The sequence below is a fragment of the Calidris pugnax genome, unplaced genomic scaffold (assembly GCF_001431845.1).
Source record: "Calidris pugnax isolate Ruff unplaced genomic scaffold, ASM143184v1 scaffold51, whole genome shotgun sequence".
NCBI lineage: Eukaryota > Metazoa > Chordata > Aves > Charadriiformes > Scolopacidae > Calidris > Calidris pugnax.
The window spans coordinates 6,885,314-6,905,960 of record NW_015090797.1 but is presented as its reverse complement, the minus strand read 5'-3'; the positions used below and the strand labels follow the sequence as shown (position 1 = coordinate 6,905,960).

General features: G+C 38.8%; 1 protein-coding gene across 4 annotated transcripts in view; it reads left to right on the top strand.

Annotated features, from left to right (window-relative positions):
• PCMTD1 (protein-L-isoaspartate (D-aspartate) O-methyltransferase domain containing 1) overlaps positions 1-20,647 on the top strand; it is a 45,897-nt gene that overhangs the window by 1,079 nt on the left and 24,171 nt on the right. Inside the window, exons 2-3 of one of the 4 annotated variants that reach the window (XM_014936959.1) lie at positions 981-1,037; positions 17,442-17,868. In XM_014936959.1, coding sequence (XP_014792445.1) covers positions 17,562-17,868 — 307 coding nt within the window. In that variant the 5' untranslated portion in view covers positions 981-1,037; positions 17,442-17,561. Of the gene's footprint in view, positions 1-980; positions 1,038-1,083; positions 1,108-16,604; positions 16,629-17,441; positions 17,869-20,647 lie in introns of those variants that run through there. The other 3 variants (XM_014936962.1, XM_014936961.1, XM_014936963.1) reach the window with 3 other exon arrangements.

Sequence of the window (20,647 nt, the reverse complement as noted above, 5' to 3'; positions counted from 1 at the left end):
CCAGCTCCGCCATCCGCGCACATTTCTCTGTGTTTACATTGAGGTCTGTGTTTTGGCTGGGAGCGGCGTGAGGGGAGGAGCAGGAACTCGCTCCGGGGCAGCCACCTCCTCCCCTGGCTGTTTTCTTTTGTTGTTATCTGTTCGGGGGAGGCGGCCCCGGGGTCACGTCCGCCTGTAGCTGAGCTGCGGTCTGCGGTTAATGTGATTCCTCTCGGGCCGCCGCCTTCTGTGCATGTGCAGGTCTTCCCTTCCCTCTCTCGTCGCCCTCCTCCTCCCCCCCAAACCTTGCTGCCTCGGCAGTTGTCAGCGGCTCTCGGTGAAGTTGGAGGAAGGGGAAGGGAGGGCGGAGGGGGAAGGAATCTTGGCATTTTATTTGATACGCAGTCAGCAGCCTGGGCCTGCTTTGTACAGCTCTGTCGTCTTTGACAGCAAAAGGTGGGGGGGGTGGTGGAATAAGCCTTCTGCGGTGGGAAGGGGTGTGTGTGTGTGTGTGTTGTTTTTTCGTGGTGGAAGACGAAGGAAAACATCTTCAGGGTCTGCATGAGAGAAGAGATGGAAGTACTGAACTGCTGCAGTGTGGAGAATGCTTGTGTCCTTGCAGTACTTACCCAGTAGCTACTGTTTTCCTAGTGGTTATTTTCTACCCCTGTTAAGTAAAAGTCAAGCACAGTTGAACCGCAGGCTTTAGGGAGGAAGTAAGCTTTCTTTTGATAATGAGCAGTAAACTTTGAGACAAATGGAAAGTAGACACAGGTAAGGCTAGTCAGTACCTCAGTGAATTAATGAGGATACCCAATCCCTCTTGACCTTGTGCCCTCTGTATTACAGAGAATGCTTCTAAGATGGAACATGCAAAAAATCTGTTAAAGTTAGTAAATGGTGAGAGGGTATTGTGAGAATGCTTTTGTATCATAATTCATTACTTTTTCTTATGAATCATAATATGTGTGATACATTTTTTTTTTTTTCACCCCCCACAGGATCCTTACCTTACTCTGGGCACTGGGCAGACCATCTCTGGAAGGAATCAGGCTTGGGTAAATGGAACTGTTTTCTGCAGAACTCCTGCCTGATTTATTGGGAAAGTTTGAAAAATATTTTGGATGTGTAGGTGGACAAATGTGTGAAAGATCTGTTGGTATTTTAAGTGACTTTGGGTGAATGTATATAATATAATGATAGGAATGTAAGAAGTACATGAGTGAGGTCAGAGAGCCACAATGAGGGCTTTGGAGTTGGACACTTAGCCAGATGTTCTTTACAACAGTCAGTGTCCCTCAGAAATGCAAGGAAGAACAATTGGATGTTGTTGGGAGGTCTGCAGTGAGGAGAATGTCATGAAATCATGAAATCACAGAAACAGAAGTATGTAATACTGGACAGCCCTGTATGGCCAAATGTTATTACTGGATCTGTGTAGGATTAGGTTCCTTCTCATCTCCTATGTTCACTCCAGAATTCTTGTAAAAAAAATCTTCCTGCCTCCTAATTGGCTTTCTCTCTGGGTTTTTTTCATCTGGTCTCAGGCTTTGTGTCATGACTTCCTGTAGATATTTGACCAGCCAGTTTCAATTTTGCAGTACTCTGTTCATAAATTTATGAAGTCTTGCCATTTTTATAGTCCTGATTTTGGCAGATCGGTGATTTTTATTGCTTAGTCTTCTGTTTGCCTGTCAGTGAATGCCCCAAGCTGCCGCAGCTCCTTTTGAAGAGGCTTCTGCATAATAGGAGACTAAGAATAGAACCTGACTGCCAGACACGTATTGTTGTTTTCTGTGCCTGTGCTGGACCGTACCAGAGCAGTAACTTAGCTGTGTTTCTGTGAACTAGAAGTACAGTTGCTTCAAGATGATAAGCAAGTATTCTGAAGCTAAAGGTAGGCTTAGGTATGATACTAGTGCAGGTGGCCATCTCTAAAGAGCATATTTTCTGTGACAGTTTTTAGGCAAACTTGAAAGAAAAAAAAAAAAGTAACACAAAGATCAAATTTGAAGTTCCTACTGCAAGACATGGTTAGTAATACAGGGCTTTTTTTCCCAAAGATGCTGCCAAAGCTCAACATAGCCAAGCTAATATTTCCATGCGGTGTTCCAGAATGGTTTATGCCAGGAGTTTTGTGAGTTCACCAAAACAAATACAGTAAAAGCAATTCGGAAATAGCTAAGCAGTATGGGAATATTCATCCCAGTCTTCAGTGCATGGTGAGAAACACCTCAGAGTACAGTCATTGTTTCTGGATGAGAGGTGTCTTTACATGTACCCGTTCATTTCCTGCTTTGTTCCCATTTTCAGCAGGAATATCACAGATCTGCAGTTTTATTCTGCTGAACTGAAAGTGATGCTCTGTAGCTGATCATTAATTAGTTCTCTGTGTAAGAAAAGTGCCTTGAACTCTACAGCACTTGGCACTGTTGAATGCAAACATAATTGAATATTATCTCATTTATTTTACCTGCTTAGAATGTAAGTTTCTCAAAGCAAAAGTGGGGAAAATGTATGCCCAACTTGTTTTGCAAATGAATAGCCAGGTATGTGACTGGCCTAAGGGCGTTCTAGGAATCTTCTGGTAGGGTGAGAGGTTGTGCTTCATCTTCTCCAACCAACAAGTGTGGATTTTTTGGGTGAAAAATTCTTTTGATGTATCTGCTTTGCGGAAGTGTGATGACACTGTTCCACTTCTTTCTTTCATGTAGTTCTAGGGAGTAAAGTGAAGTAGTTTATATTAAAGTATTACGGGCATAATTACATTAAAACATCAGGAAATAACTGCTGTGCTCCAGTTGCTTTGGGACTTACTTGGATGTTAATGAGAGCCTTCAGGTTTGCTTAATGCAAGTTCTTAAAGCAGTTGCTGCTGCTGCTATGTTGTTTAAGGAAATTTGGCTGGACTTCTGGCCTTGAAGAACGGATAGAATTTGTAGTAGCTTAGGATGCTGAATATAATTGTTTGCAGGACTGAAAGATTAGTTGGCTGCCATTCACAACCGTAGCGTTAGTTCTCTGTCCTTTTTGTCCTGCTACATCATGCCGACTTCATGTTTCAGAGTTAGTGTGGCTACTGCAAAGTTGACAGTGATGTTAACTAAACCCGAGGAGCTTGAAATCCTCATGCATGTTTCTGTGTGGATTCACGTTAAATGCACTTCTGATCAGAAGCTTATTGGAAACCTTTGAAGTAAAAGTAAACTGACAGTTAAAATGGCTTTGAAAATGGCAGTTAGTCCTAAGAAACTTACTTCTGAAAGCAAGAAGTATTGGCAGTTGTATTTAGAGAGCAACTGTGGTGTCCATCAGTTCTGTGTTATGACTGCAATTAGTATGTGACTTACTTCTCAAAGAACTTTATCAGTCATTTATGTTGAAACACAAAAATGTAAGTTGGCCTTCATTGTGAGGAGAAAATACTAGTTTAGAAGTCCTTATAGAATGGTTAGTGTTGGAAGGGACCTTAACGATTGAGTCCCAACCCACCTGCCTGGTCTTGATAGGGCTAGATAGACCAGTTTAAAAAAAAAAAAGGACAAAACCCCGAACTCCACAGCCCTAAAATAGTTCAGAGGTGACATCAGGAGTCGCCATGGTAACTCTCAGGCTACAGATTCTGTTGTGTTTTCACATGGGAGAGTTCTAGAGTGGGGAGGTGACCATGGGACAGGAGTAAACTTATCTGGTTAGAGAGCTGTCTTGCAGCAGAAAAAGACTTGGAGCCCACTGCTTAGAAGATGCATTTAGTGAAGGCTAATTTTAGAGTTAGGGCTTTGTTTTGTACAGTGTTTAGCAAAGAAAGGATGTAAAGATCTAGTTTATTACAAGTGCAGAACTTCGAGCTCTGAGTTGCATGGAGTTGGAAATTTAAGATACTGCAAATGTTAAGGTGATGTAAAATATCGAGGTTTACAATTTCTCTCAAGTATTGCATTTCACTCCAGATTTCAAAGTATTACTTGCTTATAGAGTTGCAAAACAAATGCTGAACTTGGATTTACAGCCTTTTAAAAAAAAAAAAAAAAAAGATGGCAGACAGGATAAGTCTAAGAGGAGCTGGGTAGTTAGAGAAGGGGCAGTCTTTGTCTTGGTTGGTAACATGCCTGCTTTCGCAGAGATTGTGTGGGTTTGTACGTGCACACAAAGAACACACCCACAGCCAACCAGTTGTGTGGCAGTGTAGTGACCGTGAACACTATCTCGGAGAGTTTTAAGAAAGTGGTGATGACAGTCTGCACATTGAGTTCTGGTTACAAGTCAGAAGGTCTCCAGGTTTATTCTTTTGGTCTCTTTTCTCTTAGGAGTCTTTTGGCTGACGATGCTTAACTTTTATCTGGTTGCTTTTTCAGTTCCAACTGTTGAGTTCCTTTGAAGGGACACATCCCTCAGCTTTATGCAGTTTGTGTTCTGTCTAGGAGTCTTAAAACACAACAGCAGCTCATCTTGCTTATTTGTGGGGAAGCAAGAACAGGATGTGGGCAGAAGAGTTTTCTGTTGTGTTACTTAATGCTAATTGTTGCCATATCATGGGCCAAGTAGCCTCTAGTTAGTGTAAGCACCTAAAATTACACTAGAGGTCTGTGTTTAAGCACCTGAATCACATAGCAAGTATCAAAGGCTTGCAGTTATTATTATAAAAACTTCCCTTTGCATGATTTCTAAATAAATAATGCTTATTAAACCTGTCAGTAATCACGATTATTTCTTCCTTTTTTTAACAATTGGCTTGTTGAAGTCTTAAATGATAGGTGCATATTTCAAATGGCAAATTAAGAATTAAACAATCTTGAAAAGATTGAAAACAACTTTGTGATGCTGGATAACGTTCCACCAGGAGGCATTTAACTGTCATTGGGAAGTTTTCTTTTTTTCCAGCTTAAGTCTACGATTTATTTTTCTAGATTTAGTGGTAGGAGTTAGTCAAATTTGAGTTCTTATACAATAGTAGTTTAAGAGGTAGTGAAAGGCAATATGCAGTAATATAGTATACACAAAATGCTTGTACCTTGTACTCCTGAATGTGACTAATCAGAGTACGTGTATTGGTGTTATCCTTCAAGCAAAAGAAATAGCATTTGCTATCAGTTCCTGTTGTCTTCAGGAGTGAAAGGGAACTAAATTTCAAAGAGAACATCTCAGAGATTACATGTCTTAATAATTCATATTTTTTTTAAATGACAGCTCACTTCTCAAAAAAAAGATGCTGGCATCAATATATAGCTTCCATAAGAGAAGTAATAAAGCCATTGGAATTCTTTATGGTAATAATCAGCTAGTGAATCACATCCAGCAATAGATATGCCTGTGGTGTTCCTGTCCCAAATTAAAGGCTTGATTCGTACAAATGGTTGTTTTAACATCAAAAGAGGAATTAGGATCATGTGGTTGGGGGAAAATAAGAAGTGGTTACTATTCTGAGAATTTATGTGTGTTATTTCTGTAGCAGATGTTTTCAGTGGATATTCAGGAATCACCATGTGGTGTTCTTGACGTATATTTGAAAGAAGCAGTCAAGTAATATTCCTCAAGCCAGTCAGGACTACTTTACTATGTAGTGGTCCGTATGTTGAAGTTAAAAAAAGAAGAGAGTTGGAGCCACTATCCTGGTAATCATATTTTCAACGTGATTGTTTTTGCTTGATAGGTATAGTTAAAATGTATGCAAGTTAGCATTGCTGAGTGAACTCATAAGTTTACTAAAGGAGATGCTTAATTTTAGGAAAGAAAGCAAAAGGTTAATATTCCTGCAGTACTAATAACTTCAAGTAATCAGGAATGTTGTGAGTATTTCTACTAGGATGTTATTTTGCCATTAAAAGATTTGATTTCAGCTGAAAATCTTTGCCTGAGACTCATAAACTTGTTTACTCTTGTTGTTTTTGTTAGATTCTGGCAGGTGGGGTTTTGCTGGCTCTTCTGCTGGGGCATGTGACTGCTGTTTATTTGCAAAACTCTCCCCTTTACCCTTTTAAAAATGAACTGTGGTTTTGTTTCTATTCAGTCTGGTCACCTGCTGTCCAGTTTCTTAAGCTTTACTGTGTTTTCCTTCAAGAAACTCTAAATTCAGCATTATTGCAGTCAAGTCAGTGAAAATGGAAGGACACAGAAGTTGAGTTTCTGTATAACTTCTGCTGAGCTGACAGTTGCAACATTATAAATCCCATAGGCCTTAGTCTCTGCTTATTTACTTTAGTTAATTATGCATTCATTATGACTAAGACTCATTACTGCTGAGTTTCATGAGATTTTGTGATGTTTTCTGAGTAATTCAGTTGTCAAAAAAAGTCAGTGTAGGATTTGACTTCTCCATTCTGGGATGCTAAGGATAAATTGGAGTATTTGTGATGTAACTAAGGCAGGTTATGGGACTGTAGCAGCCTCTTGTGTTGTATCTGTAAACTGCACTTCTCTCAGGTGAAAACCACATGCTTTGGATGACTGAAAAAAACCTGATGGAGTCACATTATGGGGATGAGGGTATACTTAGGCTGTGCACGTGCACAGCTGCTACGTAACCAACGATAACAGGTTCTCAGCTTCTATTTCTTCGTGAAATATTTTTATGAATATCTTGAACTAGTAACTGAAGCTTTCCTGAGCGCTCCAAATCCCCTCCAGGCCATATCTGCTGTTGTTTGTGCTGTCAGTAAATCTTAACTTTGGAACTGTATTTGCAATAGTATTTGATTCATACCCGGAGACAAACAATAGTACAGAAACATTTTCAATTTAAAAATGTGCTTATGTATTTTGGTTTTGGCTTTTAAGGAAGGTCTATAAGGGATTCAGTTCAAGTATTTCTGGTTCTTAATGTAGGCACATGTGGCCCCAGGTCCAGCCAATAGTGAGGCTAAGCATGTATTCTCAGTAGCACACAAACATGTGTATTCAGCATGTATGTATGTAAGTACGTGGTTGGCCACCACATCAACACAGAAAACACAGCACAAATGCAAGCAAAAAAGGTGCCAGAGGCCTTACCCTGTTGCTGTTTCTGGATGGTCAAGCTGCATGTTTGCTGGTGGCAAATACATGCATGTATACGGTATGGATCCTTCCAGTCACTGGGTTTAGACAGTTGTTGTACCCTGGAATTGGCTCTTGGGTCTGTTTATCCCCCATTGCCTCTTGCACACAGGCAGTTTTGCTCAGCCACCTCCCTCACCCGCCAACCACCACAGATTCTCCAGCAACTCACTTGGACCCCACTTTTCCTCCAGCAGCCAGTTCCTTCATTTGCCTCGGTTGGATAGTCTGCCCCGTGCCTGATTCCCAGGCTGCACTGCTGGTTCGCTGGCTAGTCCAGCTTGGTACTCCCTGTGGTCACATCCTGACCTGCAAAAGCTCACCTCTTCTTTTGCTGGCACCACAGACCCACGGGCCCCTCTGACCTGTGGTCTGACTCACCTTGTCACATAGACACACATGCACACTCAATAGAGCCCCAGGAAAACAGTTCCAAAAGGAGATTGAGCAGATGTGACAGACTGCAGTGATTCAGAGGAGAGCACAACTAGACACGCATACTGACCTGCAACCTGTTCACAGGAAGCCTGTCCCTCTTGTCACCATTGCCCTCTTTTTTTCCTGTGCTTGTTTGTCCCCAAGCCACTTAGATCCCTTCCTTTCCCCACCTTTGGTTCCTCCCCTAAACATCTCATAACAGGACAGTGCAATTGCCAAGTGCTTTTCCCTTGCATCCCTTGACAAATCTGGTAGCCCTGTAAGCAGTCACACCTCTCAGTCTGAAGAGTACCCTGGAGAGGCCTAGTGGTGGTGGGGATATGGGGAAAGCTGATGTTTCTCCTGTGATAGCCCAGGGAGCAGCTGAGTCAGGATATTTAGATGGGTTCCCCTACCCACCAAGTGTGCCTCTCTGCTGCTTTGTGTGCAGAATAGCTTTTTGATCACACAAACTGACAGGGTTAACTTTGATATGTACTGGCAAATGATCTGTTTAATCATTTGCAAACCCAGTTGAAAATTTGTGGTAGAAGTTACTGGCTAGCCGCAGAAGCGTGAGTTAAAGTGATGCTGTTACAAAAGCAATACTTTGAAATGTTACTTCAAAATAGGGTATTTTAATAGCCACAGATCAGGGAAAATGCTAGAATGATTGCATGAAACTTTTTGGAATGGGCTGTGGTACCAGTGCTAGTGCTCTAGCCTCTTAAATTGTAAAACAAGGAGTTGATTTTTTTTTTCGGGATGACTTGCATTTGTTTCAAGACTTCTTTGGTAGAAATTATTTTTAAATCAATTTCGTTCATATTTGATCTGTACATCTTGAAAGTTTTGATAAATCATCACTTTCATTTGGCAAGAACCATGAAAGGATAGTTAATCTCTGTTTTATATACAGTAGGCATTGGACATTTTAAGAAATAGGGATTTATGGATAAGATCACATCATTTTAGGGTATGCTATTTATGGTGTGTCTAGAGAATGAGGTGGATTATGGGCCTTTAAGGTCCATAGATGTGCAGCATTTGGGATTAAAAAGGAGAAAGGTGCAAGTAGATACTCATCACTTTCTTTGACAAGTAAAAGTAGCTGTTAGTGTGCATGTGTTTTACTAAACAAGTTACATTTGAAAAAAATGGTGAATCCAGTGTGATGCTTCTGGAAGATAGCATCAGTGAAAGAATTTTGCATCGTGGTTCTCAGGAAGAGAAGCAGGAAACAGGAGTAGGTCTTACTTGCTTTTCCCTCTTGAGGATTATGAGTCTAAGTAATAAAGTAACTTCTCGAAACATACTGTTGTTTTGCACTGGACTATTTTAAGAATCTAGTAAACAGGATCAGGACTTGATTTTTTTTTAAATTATTTAGCGTCTCATAAGAAGGGGGCACATAATAGAAGTAAACATTTTGATAATGTAGTATTAAAAGTCATCTATGCTGTGATTATTGCCTGCTGTTTTGATGATTTTAGATATATATGTAAAAATCAGAAAACTCAAAGGTTTTTGTGCACTGGGAGCCTGAGCAAGTTTGATATTTTTGTTTTGTATTTAGGCCTTGTTTTTTTTTGTACAGACTGCAGTAAATGCATAGCTCTAAGATGAGGTTTCAAGTGTTAGGAATGTAACCATCTACTATTTTTACACTTGACCTCATTTCTATTTTCTTTTGCTAAAGGCAACAGGCGTATGTTGTTCCGTTGCTGCTGGAAGTGAGTTATTTAAATAACTTGAAATGTTTATGTGCAATAAGTTTTTGAACTTTAGCACTGGCTGAAACAGTGAATATTTTGTCATGGGACACACTTTGCCTGTTCCAAATTATTAGAACTGTGGCTTGATCTGCTTAAGAGCTATACCTGCAGGAACTACATTTGTAGAAAAAGGTTAGGGAAATATTTTTCAGTTATTGTACTAAAGCTGCTCTGTGTTTCATTATTCCCCCCCCCCCCATTATTGGTTGCTGTCTGAAGGTGATACTGACTTCCGGTCACCACAAACTAAACTATCAAGAATTTCCTTTCATGAAGAGAAACTGGTTTTGTTTTCAAAACGTTGAGTGTTAAGCTTGTGCTTTATGTCAAGGTGTCTTAGTTGGCTTATGATGAGGATAATGTTAAAATTCACAGAAATGTCTGTGTCCTTTGTGTGACTTTTGCCTTTTCAGACTAAACAGAATTAGATACTCCAAAAGTGGTTGTTTATTTGTTTGCTTGTGGTTTGGTTTTTTTGGTTGGCCTTTTTTTTTAACATCTTTCTACAGCTCTTCTCATCCTTAACATTTGACTGTTATGGCTTATATAAACTTGCTTGAAATGAGTATTCTCTGTTAAATACCCTTGTACAAAGCTGTGTATTGTGGCATTGAATTTTGCAGCCTGGTCACTCTGTAGCTCACTAATTCCAGTGAAATATGTGCATAGACAGCAGTTTCTCTTCTGAAAAACAGGTGCACGAGACAGACTCGCTGAGTATCAGACATCTGTATGTATTAAGCATCACTGATTCATACATATCTGTCTTAGGAAGTCTGATATTTTAGTCTTGCCAGTGAACAAGCCACTGTTACCTCCTGTTTCTGTGAGTCCTTTGGGCCCTGCTGGGTAGACTTAAAATAGTTGTAGCCTGGGAGTAGGCAGAGCTGTAGGCACACAGCTCAGGACCTGAGACCTTTTGAAAAGTGTGCTATAAGAGAACTGCCATGTTCATCCACTTCTTTCTTGTCAGAGGAAGGATAGAGAATCTTCTATATGTTGGACATTGGGTTTAGCTGACATCCTTTACTTATGAGATCTTTTAGTGGAACTTTGTCGGGTCACTAAGCTATCTTAGGCTCTCAGGACATGAGACAGTTTTATTCAGTGTCTTAGAAACAAGCATTGCCAAACATTTTGGACTGATGTGGGTAGAGAAGTGATATTAATTGTTTTGAAATCTACAGTTGATGGAATTCTGTAGGGTAAACAGAATGGGGATAAAGGTATACATACAGCCTCTTGAGATGTAATCACCCGTTTGCATATAGTTGACCTCTAATGGTAAGCAACAGACTGACAACTATAGTTTTGTGGACATCTTAACAGCGTGTACTCTTAAAAAAGGATACCGTGCTGCTCTGATCCAGTACTATAGCCAGGAACTGCCTAGTTCTACCACTCAAGCTGCGTCATACAGTCATAGACATCCATTCTTGTCATTGTCAATCAGGTGTTCAGACTTCTGTTAGCAGTTTACACTGGTCTCTGAAGTTATTGAAACTTTTTAAAAAAATAAATTTCTAAATTCTTGTAGACAGTATCACTGGATGGATGCATAATAGATTTTAGTTCTCTGGTTATTCTGATGATACTAGCTAACAGCACTCTTGCTGCTTTGGAAAATCATTTTCAGAGCACTTAAGAGGCTATTTTCTTACCAGCATTTCTGTTCATCTGCTTCAGAGTGAGGAGGAGCTGGTTCTAGGGTCTGAGCAGCAACTAGTTATTAAAACTGTCAGTAATGGACAAACTATGCCTGATAGACTGAACTCTTCTGCACAGGTAATAATGTCAGATGCTTAAAATCTCATGAGACTTTTGTAAAGATGGGCTAATCAGAGTATTCCAGCGCTGTTTACCATCTCATCAGCCTCTCATCCATGGAGGCTTTTTCATTTTGAAAATAAGAGCGTTTCTTGTGTTTTTTGTGGCAGATACTGGTTAAATTAAAACTTACTGTGAGATTGGGTACTAGCAAATCCTTTTAACAGAGGGGAATGTTTCTCTGCTTAGTTCCAATTTAAAGCTTTTTGTAACATGAATGACTAGATTCAAAATGTTTGCAGGTACACAGATCACAAAGATTTCATGTATTTGAGGTTGGAAGTTGGGGGAAGAATAATCTTGTGCAGATTACCAACAGACACTCTTTACTAGTGATTAATGGGTCAGTGAACTAGGGCAGTGAGACAGCTTTCCTGTCTTTCAGCAGGGAGTTTTTGCAGTATATAATTAATAAAGGTTGGTGGCTATCATGGTTTCAGCTGGGATGGAGCTAACTTTCTTGCTAATGGCTGGCCTAATGCTGTGTTTTGAATTTGGGATGAGAAATGGTGTTGATAGCACGCTGGTGGTTTTGGTTGGTTGTAAGCTCTCAAGGCCTTTTCTGCTCCTCATGCTGCCCCACCACTGAGTAGACTGGGAGTGCACAAAAAGTTAGGAGACAACGCAGCCAGGACAGCTGCCCCCAACTGACTAAAGGGATATTCCATACTGTCAGATGTCATACTCGGTCTATGAAGTGGAGGGAAGAAGAAAGAAGGAGGTGGGAAGTTAGGAGTTATGGCATTTGTCTTCCCAAATAACCATTACACATGATGGAGCCCTGCTTTCCTGGAGATGCCTGCTGATGGGAAGCAGTGAATAAATTCCTTGTTTTGCTTTGCTTGCATGTATGGCTTGCGCTTTACCCGTTAAACTGTCTTTATCTCAACCCACAAGTTTTCTCACTCTTGTGATTCTCTCTGTCATCCCAACTGGGGGAGTGAGCAAGCAGCTGTGTGGTCTGATCTGCTCTCTGGGGTAACACCACAGCTGTGGCCCAGAGGCCATTCTAGGATGTGAACACTGAAGCTGGGTCTGTAGTGACCACAGCAACAACTATTAGAGAATCATAAGGACAGCCCTAAATAGATAGAGAGCACAGCTGAGAACTTGTCCTTTGGTGTAGGGCTGCTTTAGTACTTACTGGGTACAGATCTACATGTTGAAATTTCAGAAACTACCCTGTATTTGAGGTTTCACCCCAGTGTTGCAAACTACATCACTGGCTATCTTAGGTGGAAATGGTGAGCTCTTATTTCTTTGTTTTGAAGTAGGCTTTCAGAACATGTTTATGTGGTGTCACAGGTGGGAGACTTCGTTTGAAGAAGAAACTGCTTCTGAAGTCTGAGAGGCTTAGCTTTGAAAACATTTTTTTGGTTGCCCAGATTATAAGCAGTAAGGAGGACTGAGTCAGATGTGGTGTTAAGCTGTGTGTTATGAGTTCCATCCAGGAAATACATAAGATTCTTTGCTCTGCTTTGTAATAAAAGGTAATGAGTTTTAAAGCCTTTATCAGCATACCTGAAAACAGGTCTGGCATATAGAACTGGTAAATAGGAAATGGTCCTTTCAGCATTCAGTCCTTGGCATTGTGTGAGGAAGGTAGATAGAATTTCAGATGAGAAAACAAATCCTGTTCCAGAAGAAAACATAGACTGAGAAAGGAAACCCAGTCCAAAGAAGGAAAAAAAATGTGGTGTGTTTTTTTTTTTCTGGGTGGACAAGCTACAAAATTCTATGGTTTTTTTCGTTTATTTTTCAGTTTAAGATCCTGTAAACTGTCTTTTTTTCTTTATTTTTTTTTAAACAATGTCAAAGGATTCAGCAGACATTTAGCAAGGTTGGTCTAAAAGTTACACCTGTGTGTAACTGCCAAGGTCAAGGTCATTTGATCATGAAATCTGTGCTTATGTGCTGTGCTGGTCACTGCTGATGTATTTGTGGAGTGCTGGAAGATTGTGTGCATCTTCTGAGAGAAATGCAGTACCATGTATGCTCTCTGGTGTGTTTTGGTGGCTGGGGGTGGAGGGAGAGTGAGAGCAAGCACACACCTGGAATCTTGTATAATGGGCTGTTGAAGGCCTAGCCAGGAGGATCAGGGCTTAAGCTTACATCAGACTTGACAAACATTTTCTGCCCAAGTAGGTTAATGCAATTCAGGTTAAGTCAGTAGTTGTAGCTGTTTACATTCGTTTGGCTTAACTTTAATCCTGTGGTCTGTTCCTTGTTCCATTGCTATATTACAAAGAACCTTGAAGTATGCTTTGTGGAGTGCATTACATTGGAGGGCTGACTGTACTTGTTTTTGTACTTGTGTCTGTTTAACTTGAAAAGCTACTTGAAACAATCCACTGAACAGTGGGTTAGGAGCCAGTGTTTTTGAGTGAGATGAGTCTAGGCTTCCAGAAACTTGCAGTGTTTCCAATAGGGTTTCCTTGATGCACCAAGCAATATGTTAATATATCCTGAAAACAAGAGTTTTCCTTTCTAAACTACGTGGAGTGGCAAAGCAAATAGCTGTGGAAGGCAGTTCAAGTAGCGCCTACTTTTCCAAAGCACTTAGACTTTTTATTGCCTTTAATAGTAGTTTAGCAGCAAGGCATGTGTACAAAAGTTTAAAAAATGTAGAGATTTCATTGTGAAATACCTTTATGTCCCACAGTTTATTCTGATTTTGCTTTAGTTGCCTACCACAGTTACCTCTAGCACACAGTTAATATCTTGGTTTTCTCCAGCCCTTTCCTGATGAAGCCAATGGTACGATTTCTCTTTTCCTTTCAGATAGTAATCAATCATTCTGTTTATTCAAAAGGCCCTGCTGAAATCTTACACTCAGCTCCACAGTTTGAATTTCCTATTGTGAGGCACTGTTACCTTACTTGTGAGGAAAGGGGAAGCCAAGCTTAAAATGGAGTCCTTTTGTTGTAGGAGTTGCTGGATGGGACAAGAACAGGCAAAACATGATCTTGAGTTCATTATGGCTGCAGGAGTGGCACCAATTGAGTCTGAACAGAATTATCTAACACTTCGTTGGTGGCCTGGGAAACTTTAAATGTCTATTGATCAGAGTGGTGTTGCAGATTCTGCTATGAGTAAACTGAAACTGTTAAATGGACTGAAGTGTTTCAGGCCCTTGTGTGCATTTGTGGCTTATTCCCTCTTATTGCCAGTCACAGAATACTCCTTTTTGGGGAGACTTAACAGCTGACTCCTCGTTAATATAGACATAGTAGCTCAGTGTTTTGTTGTTGTCTCTTCCCCCTTCTCTCCTCCTGGGTAAGGGAAGGTTCACTAAACAATTTTGTATGCCACCTATGAGTTTAAATTAATGTATCACAATATCGATTCACTGTGGTGTGATGTGCCCCAAGCTGATATCTTAGTGAAAATAGTTCTAAATGGGAGACTTGAAATATGGCTGATTACATTTATTGTATTTTGATTTCTATTTTTCATCCTTTGAAACAAAAGTCAAGTTAGTTTGCTCAAATATTTTTAAGGACTAATCTATCTAAAGTCAGGATGTGTTGATATTAAAAGCTACTAAATTTGTAAGATATTTGACATTGTATGGATTTATCAAAGATGAGGTATTGTTTGTCAGAAACTTTCTGGCATGGTATTTAATCTGTATTTAAGAGTGTGCAAGTCCTTAGGCATCAGAGAAATTAAGTGCAAATGTATTTATAAAAATTCTGAAATGTGCAAAACTTGTCTTTTTGAGAGCTGGCAGAAAAATCTTGGCAAACTTTGTCTGGTTACTAACTCTTGAGATAAGTTTTACATAGCTTAGAAAATGCTGAAGAATTAAAATGCCCTCAAATTGTCATCACTCTTACATTCACATAGCCAAAGAACATTTGTTAAATCAATGTGACTATTAAAAAAGGTAATCAGAAATTATTACAGGTACAGGAATACCAGTAACATTAGTTATGAGTTAGGTCAGAAACAGGTCAGGTACAATTGTGTGGATGTTGTGGTGCAGTTGTGTGGATTTTTACAGAAATTGGAGAGTATGTTGACATCTCATTTTTATCATGAATATGAGAAAAACCTTCAAGATACAGTGTTCCAACTTGTAAAAGTAAAGTCACTGATAGTGTCAACTGAGAAATGAAGTTTTTTAATTATAGTTTTAATCAGTGAATGAATTTTTTTTTTATTCAAGACTAAATGGAAATTTTAAGTCCTAAGGTAAAGTTTCTGTTGGTTTCTGTATTCCAAAGACTCTTAAGGCTAAAGGCAACCACTGCATTTTGATGATGTTATGCACCCTTCTCCTTCTGAAATTCCTGTACCCCTTACTGTGATAGGCATCAGGAAGCTGTTAGTGCTCTTTGTGAACTGCATGCCTTTCAATTTAGGTATTGGTAAGCTTCACAGGGTGCTCTCTGTGAACTTTGCAGTTACATAGGAAGATTTATCATAATATGCTTTGCTGTTTTTATCTTAGTCCTGGGTCAGCTGTAACAAGGAAGCTTTGAGTAACGTGTCCTTTTTCTGCAGCTGGGCTAAAATAGCTTGTGGGGTGGTTTCTTTTGTGAGTTTAGAATAGTAGGAAATGCAACTGACTTCACACATCTATTGTCTCTGTTAGAAGCAGGTAATTTTACTTTCATAAGGTAAAAGCTTAAAAGCATTGGAGGAAAGTAAAATATCACAAAATATTTCTCTGCAGCACAAGAGGTCACTTTTCTTCAAAAGATCTGGTTTTTGACTGGGTGGTTGTCATCAGTAGAAAATCTTGTAATACTACAGTAACTTCAGCTGTCAGATAATAGCAGGAGTATAAAACTACAAAATAACTGAATAAATTAATTCTGTTTTAGCACAGTGATTATATTCAAGTTAGCAAATGTTATTTGCAGGAAAGAAATTTTATGTGAAACTAGTAAAGACTTTTATTAGAAACTATAGAGCTTTAGATGGTAGGGATTGCCTTTTCCCATCTGAGGGGTTTGTGTATTTGCCTGCTCAGTTGTGAGGAGATAGTTGAAGTTCTCCATCTGCTGGTGCGAGGTAGTGAATGCACTCTGCAGGTAAGGCTGGAAGCACTGTTTCTGCTTCTCAAATGTAGCAGCTGCATTAGTCTACAAGAAATGCAGTTCTTACACTTACTTTTTAGTAAAAATTATTTCCGAACATATCTCATGGCCTTTTTAGGGTTAAGGGATGGCAAAAACTGTTGTTCTAGTCAGTTAACAACTTAAATGATTGACACTATAATTTGATTCAGTAGTTCATTGAACTTTCAGATTTGATGCAAGTGCAGACAAGCAAGCAGTGCTGAAATATTTTTACAAATTATTTTTTGCTTAAAATGAATCCTCCCTCAAGTTCCACATTTCTGTCTAAATTGTCCCTTAGTTTTTTCACAAATAGAAACAGATATTCCTGTATGTTCAAAGCCATGCAGACCTACCTACTCTGATGTGGAACAGTAGGATGTTAAGAAGTGCGGTTTTTCTACTTCCAGTGGAGATTTTCCTGCTGATTGATAATTGTGCCTGGTGACTTCTTACCTCTTCCCACTCCAGGATGTCAGTGAGAATTTGTTTTGCTTCAGACAAATGCACACAACTGGGTGGTGAACAGGTATCGTTTTCCCCCATGATTTTACCAGGGTTTTAGCAGCCTGCCCTTGCTCTCCCCACCTCTTGAGTATGTCTGTAGTTAAGGAGAAGCTTTGTGACTGTAAGATCTGGTAAGTTTAGCTTGTGTGCTTGAAACTTTAAACCTAGCTGTATATCTTGGCACTAGTACTATATGTATGGTTATTCAGCTTTATTAGTGACTTGGTGTTTTATGTAAATTAATGCAAGGCAAGGATAAGGAGACACTTCTGTCAGTCAGAATTGCAAATAAAAATGAAGTTTCCTTTGGAAGACTGTTTTGTGATAGCGATCTAGACAGGGAATGGGTAAGAATTGTACAACATTGGTGTTGGATGCTCTACAAACTTTTTTTTTTAAAGCAAGGAGAAAATAGAAGGCCAGACAAGTCTCAGAGTTTAATCATAGTTCTCACTTATTTAGGGTTTTGTGCATATTAAGGTATGCCCTGTCTGCTAAAGACAACTCCAAAGACAGTTGTGGTCCCCGAAATACATGTAATATGGGTGATAGGTTCTTAGCTCTGTAGCATTTTTGGTGTCTGTGTAAAATCTTAGGCTGTATGTATGTACATAATGTACATAGCCCCTGTTGACATACTAAAGCTAAGCTGAAAACCATTGGATTGAGTTAAAATACGAAGGGCAGGATTTAGATTAAATACTTGCTGTCCTGACTTTTAATAGTTATGCTTTGTGAAGTGGTCCAATAGTTAACAATATTTCATCACCCTCTAATAGTTGTTGATATGTTTCTATTTTGAAACTCAAGTTATGTAAACTTATCTATTTTCCAGGATTTGTTTGTGATGTGCTTCTGAAAGAAGAACTGAGAATCCATTACGTGCTTACACTTGTGTGAAAACTCTCCTCCTAATGTATTTTGCAAACTAATTGAATTATCGTAGAAATTCATCATGGGAGGAGCTGTGAGTGCTGGAGAAGACAACGATGACTTAATTGATAACTTGAAAGAAGCTCAGTACATTCGCACTGAGAGTGTGGAGCAAGCCTTCAGAGCAATTGATCGTGGTGATTATTATCTGGAAGGATACAGGGACAATGCTTATAAAGACTTGGCCTGGAAGCATGGAAATATACACTTGTCAGCACCTTGCATTTATTCTGAAGTCATGGAAGCACTGAAGCTTCAGCCCGGATTATCTTTTCTAAATCTGGGTAGTGGAACCGGATACTTGAGTACAATGGTGGGATTAATATTAGGTAACTTGAACATTTTTATTTTAATATAGTGTTTCTGCATATTTTTAGAAGATTATACAAGCCCTATAAAACTTTACTTTTACTTCTTTAAAAATTACAGTACTATGCTTAAGACTGGGTGTTTGAGATGTTAAAATATTGTATGTTACCTGCAAGATGTTCACTGACACTGGTGTTCAGTGCAATTTTATGGAATGTTTTGAAAGAGGTAGTTGTTCCTGCCTGCCTTTCTGTAAGCCTGAAATTCTCACTTGAAAGGAAACAGTCCTTTGTTGCTTAAAAGGTAAAGGCATAGAGGAGCAATTTTTGAGGACCAAAATTTTAGTCTGCAATTGCACCGTCTTTATGCCCCTACTCTAGGTTACTGTTTTGGTCTTTAGTTTATGGAAAGAAAAATCTAAACTGTAAAGGCTAGTGACTCTTGAAGAAACTTACTTGTAAAATAAATCTCTATCAGCCTGCAAACAGTTCTTTTGAAATACATTCATGTAATCGCCTTGAGTGAGAAAGTTTGGGGATGTAGACTGATAAGACTGTTTAAGCACTGCAGGTACTGTAGGTTTTAAAAATTCCTTTAACAGTTAACACTTTTTCTTCTGTTTCAAATAAGTTTCTTATAAGGGGAAAAAGATGGAATGAAATACTGCTTTCTCGATTAAAAAACCTACCTTAGAGTAGTGCTTTAATTCTCCCTCCTTCCCCAATATTTAGAGCATGTGTACCAACAAATAATTTTTAAACATTAATTTCATTACATAAAATAACTTCATTTATTTTAGTATGTAGTTTTCATAGATGTGATTATGTTGACTGTTTTACATGGAGTTTTCATATTTCCGTGGTTGCTGACAGCTCGGATATAGATTTTTACATATATTTATATACAAAACTGAAGTGTGAAGAGTTGGTTTGCTAATTTTCAATTAGTTTAGTTACTTTCTGTTGTCCATTTTTACTGATTTAAAAGCAGAAATTATTCCTATTAGTACATAACAATGTAATTTGTTGGCATCTCTGGCAGTGTCTTTTCCTGTTAATACCAGTAAATTCAAGAGAGTATACTGTGCTTCTGTGGAAACAAGAATTATGTTCATTCACAGGTTAAAAAAAGTAATGGGATGTTGCTTTGTCCTTTTCAAGAGTGTTTCTGTTTGAGACTAGATATTTTTAATTAGACTGTCATATTTTAAATTCAGAGTTCTATTTCAATATTTAAACAATTAGTAGATACTTCTGCATTTTTCTCTAAGATGTGTGCTGAGGGTTGTGAGTAATGGTATCGATTTATTTCTGTCTTGCGAAAAGCTTTGTTATTTCATTATTATTTCTTAATTATGATGTTTAAAAAAGAAATTGTGGCTTATGTATATTGCACTTGTATCTGTGCTGTCTAACCTGTTCTGAGTGGCTGCTGGTTGGCTGTTGAATGCTCCTGGGTTTGACCTCTCCTTATCAAGCAGAATTCCTGTCCTTCAGAATATTACGTGTGGAGTTGAAGAAATTAAACGGGAAAAGGCTTGTCTTCTGCAGAGGGTGAGATTGGCTGACAGCCCCTGAGGAGCAGGGTTACACTGCAGATGTTCCCACAGAACCAGCTCGGGTGCTGATGTTTCTGGAGCAGAGACTGCTCGGCTACTTAGAGAAACTGACTTTCCATGTTTCTGTAGTGCTGTACTCAGTCCCCTTCTTAGCGTTGTAATCTGGTTTGAGTGCAAGGCTGAGACATGGAAGGTATAAATATAATTTGTGTGCCTTTATTTTCTTACTCCGCTCTCTTGGATAAAATTGCTAGTTACATATAATCATTTATTTTAGTGTTTGTTTTAAACCAGGGAATAGTTTTTTGTTTTAACAGAGAAAAATGAATAGAAGTAATTTTCAAACAAATAAACCATATATATTTTTAAAATTTTATGTTTTTTAAACCGATTACAGTGCACGCAGCACAATTAGTAACAGAGAACCATGTGTCTTTTGACAGTAGTTGGGTACCTTTCAATTTGACAGTGAAGCGATTAATATTTTTGCCGTGTTGGCAGTATTAAAATGGCTAGATTAAATTAGCAAATAATTTGAAATTGTTAAACAGTTCTAAGTATAACAACACTCTAAAAACCGAAAAAACCCATCACTCCATAGAGATTAAATTAACTATTATTGATACCATTAAAATGTAAACATAGTTCAGACTAGCTGATGGAATCGCTAACTCATTATGCTGAAAGAGGCCAGTTGACTTTGGAAAGTAGCAGAGAAGTTGGTTTCACGTTTTTAGAATAGCTGACTCTTTGCTGAAACATACAGCTATTACTTTTCCTGATGAAACAGAATGTTTCTCATATTTCTGTTCAAATTGTCAATACTGTGGGGTATCATGATGTGGTGGTGTCTTGCATTCATAGATTTAATCTCAAGCTGTTGGAGCATCTGACATCTACAGGTTTTTTTTTAAGTTCTTTGCTTTTCAAAATTGAATATTGAATGTACATGTAAACGTTGGGACAGATGATGTCGATGCATTTTTAATTGAAATTGAGGTTAAAGGAATGGTGATTAATTTTTAATTAAAGAAAACATACCTTGGATGCTGCTGCTAGCTGTAGAACTGTAACTACACTGGTAAGAAACATCATAGTGTATTACTGTGCAGGGGAATGTTAAATAATTCAACAGCTAGGAAGGGATTGCCTATGCTAATGCTTTTCTTAAAGTGATAGATAACAAGCTAAATTTACAGGAGTGTCAACAGGAGGTACATGTTGTCACAAGTTCTAAGAAC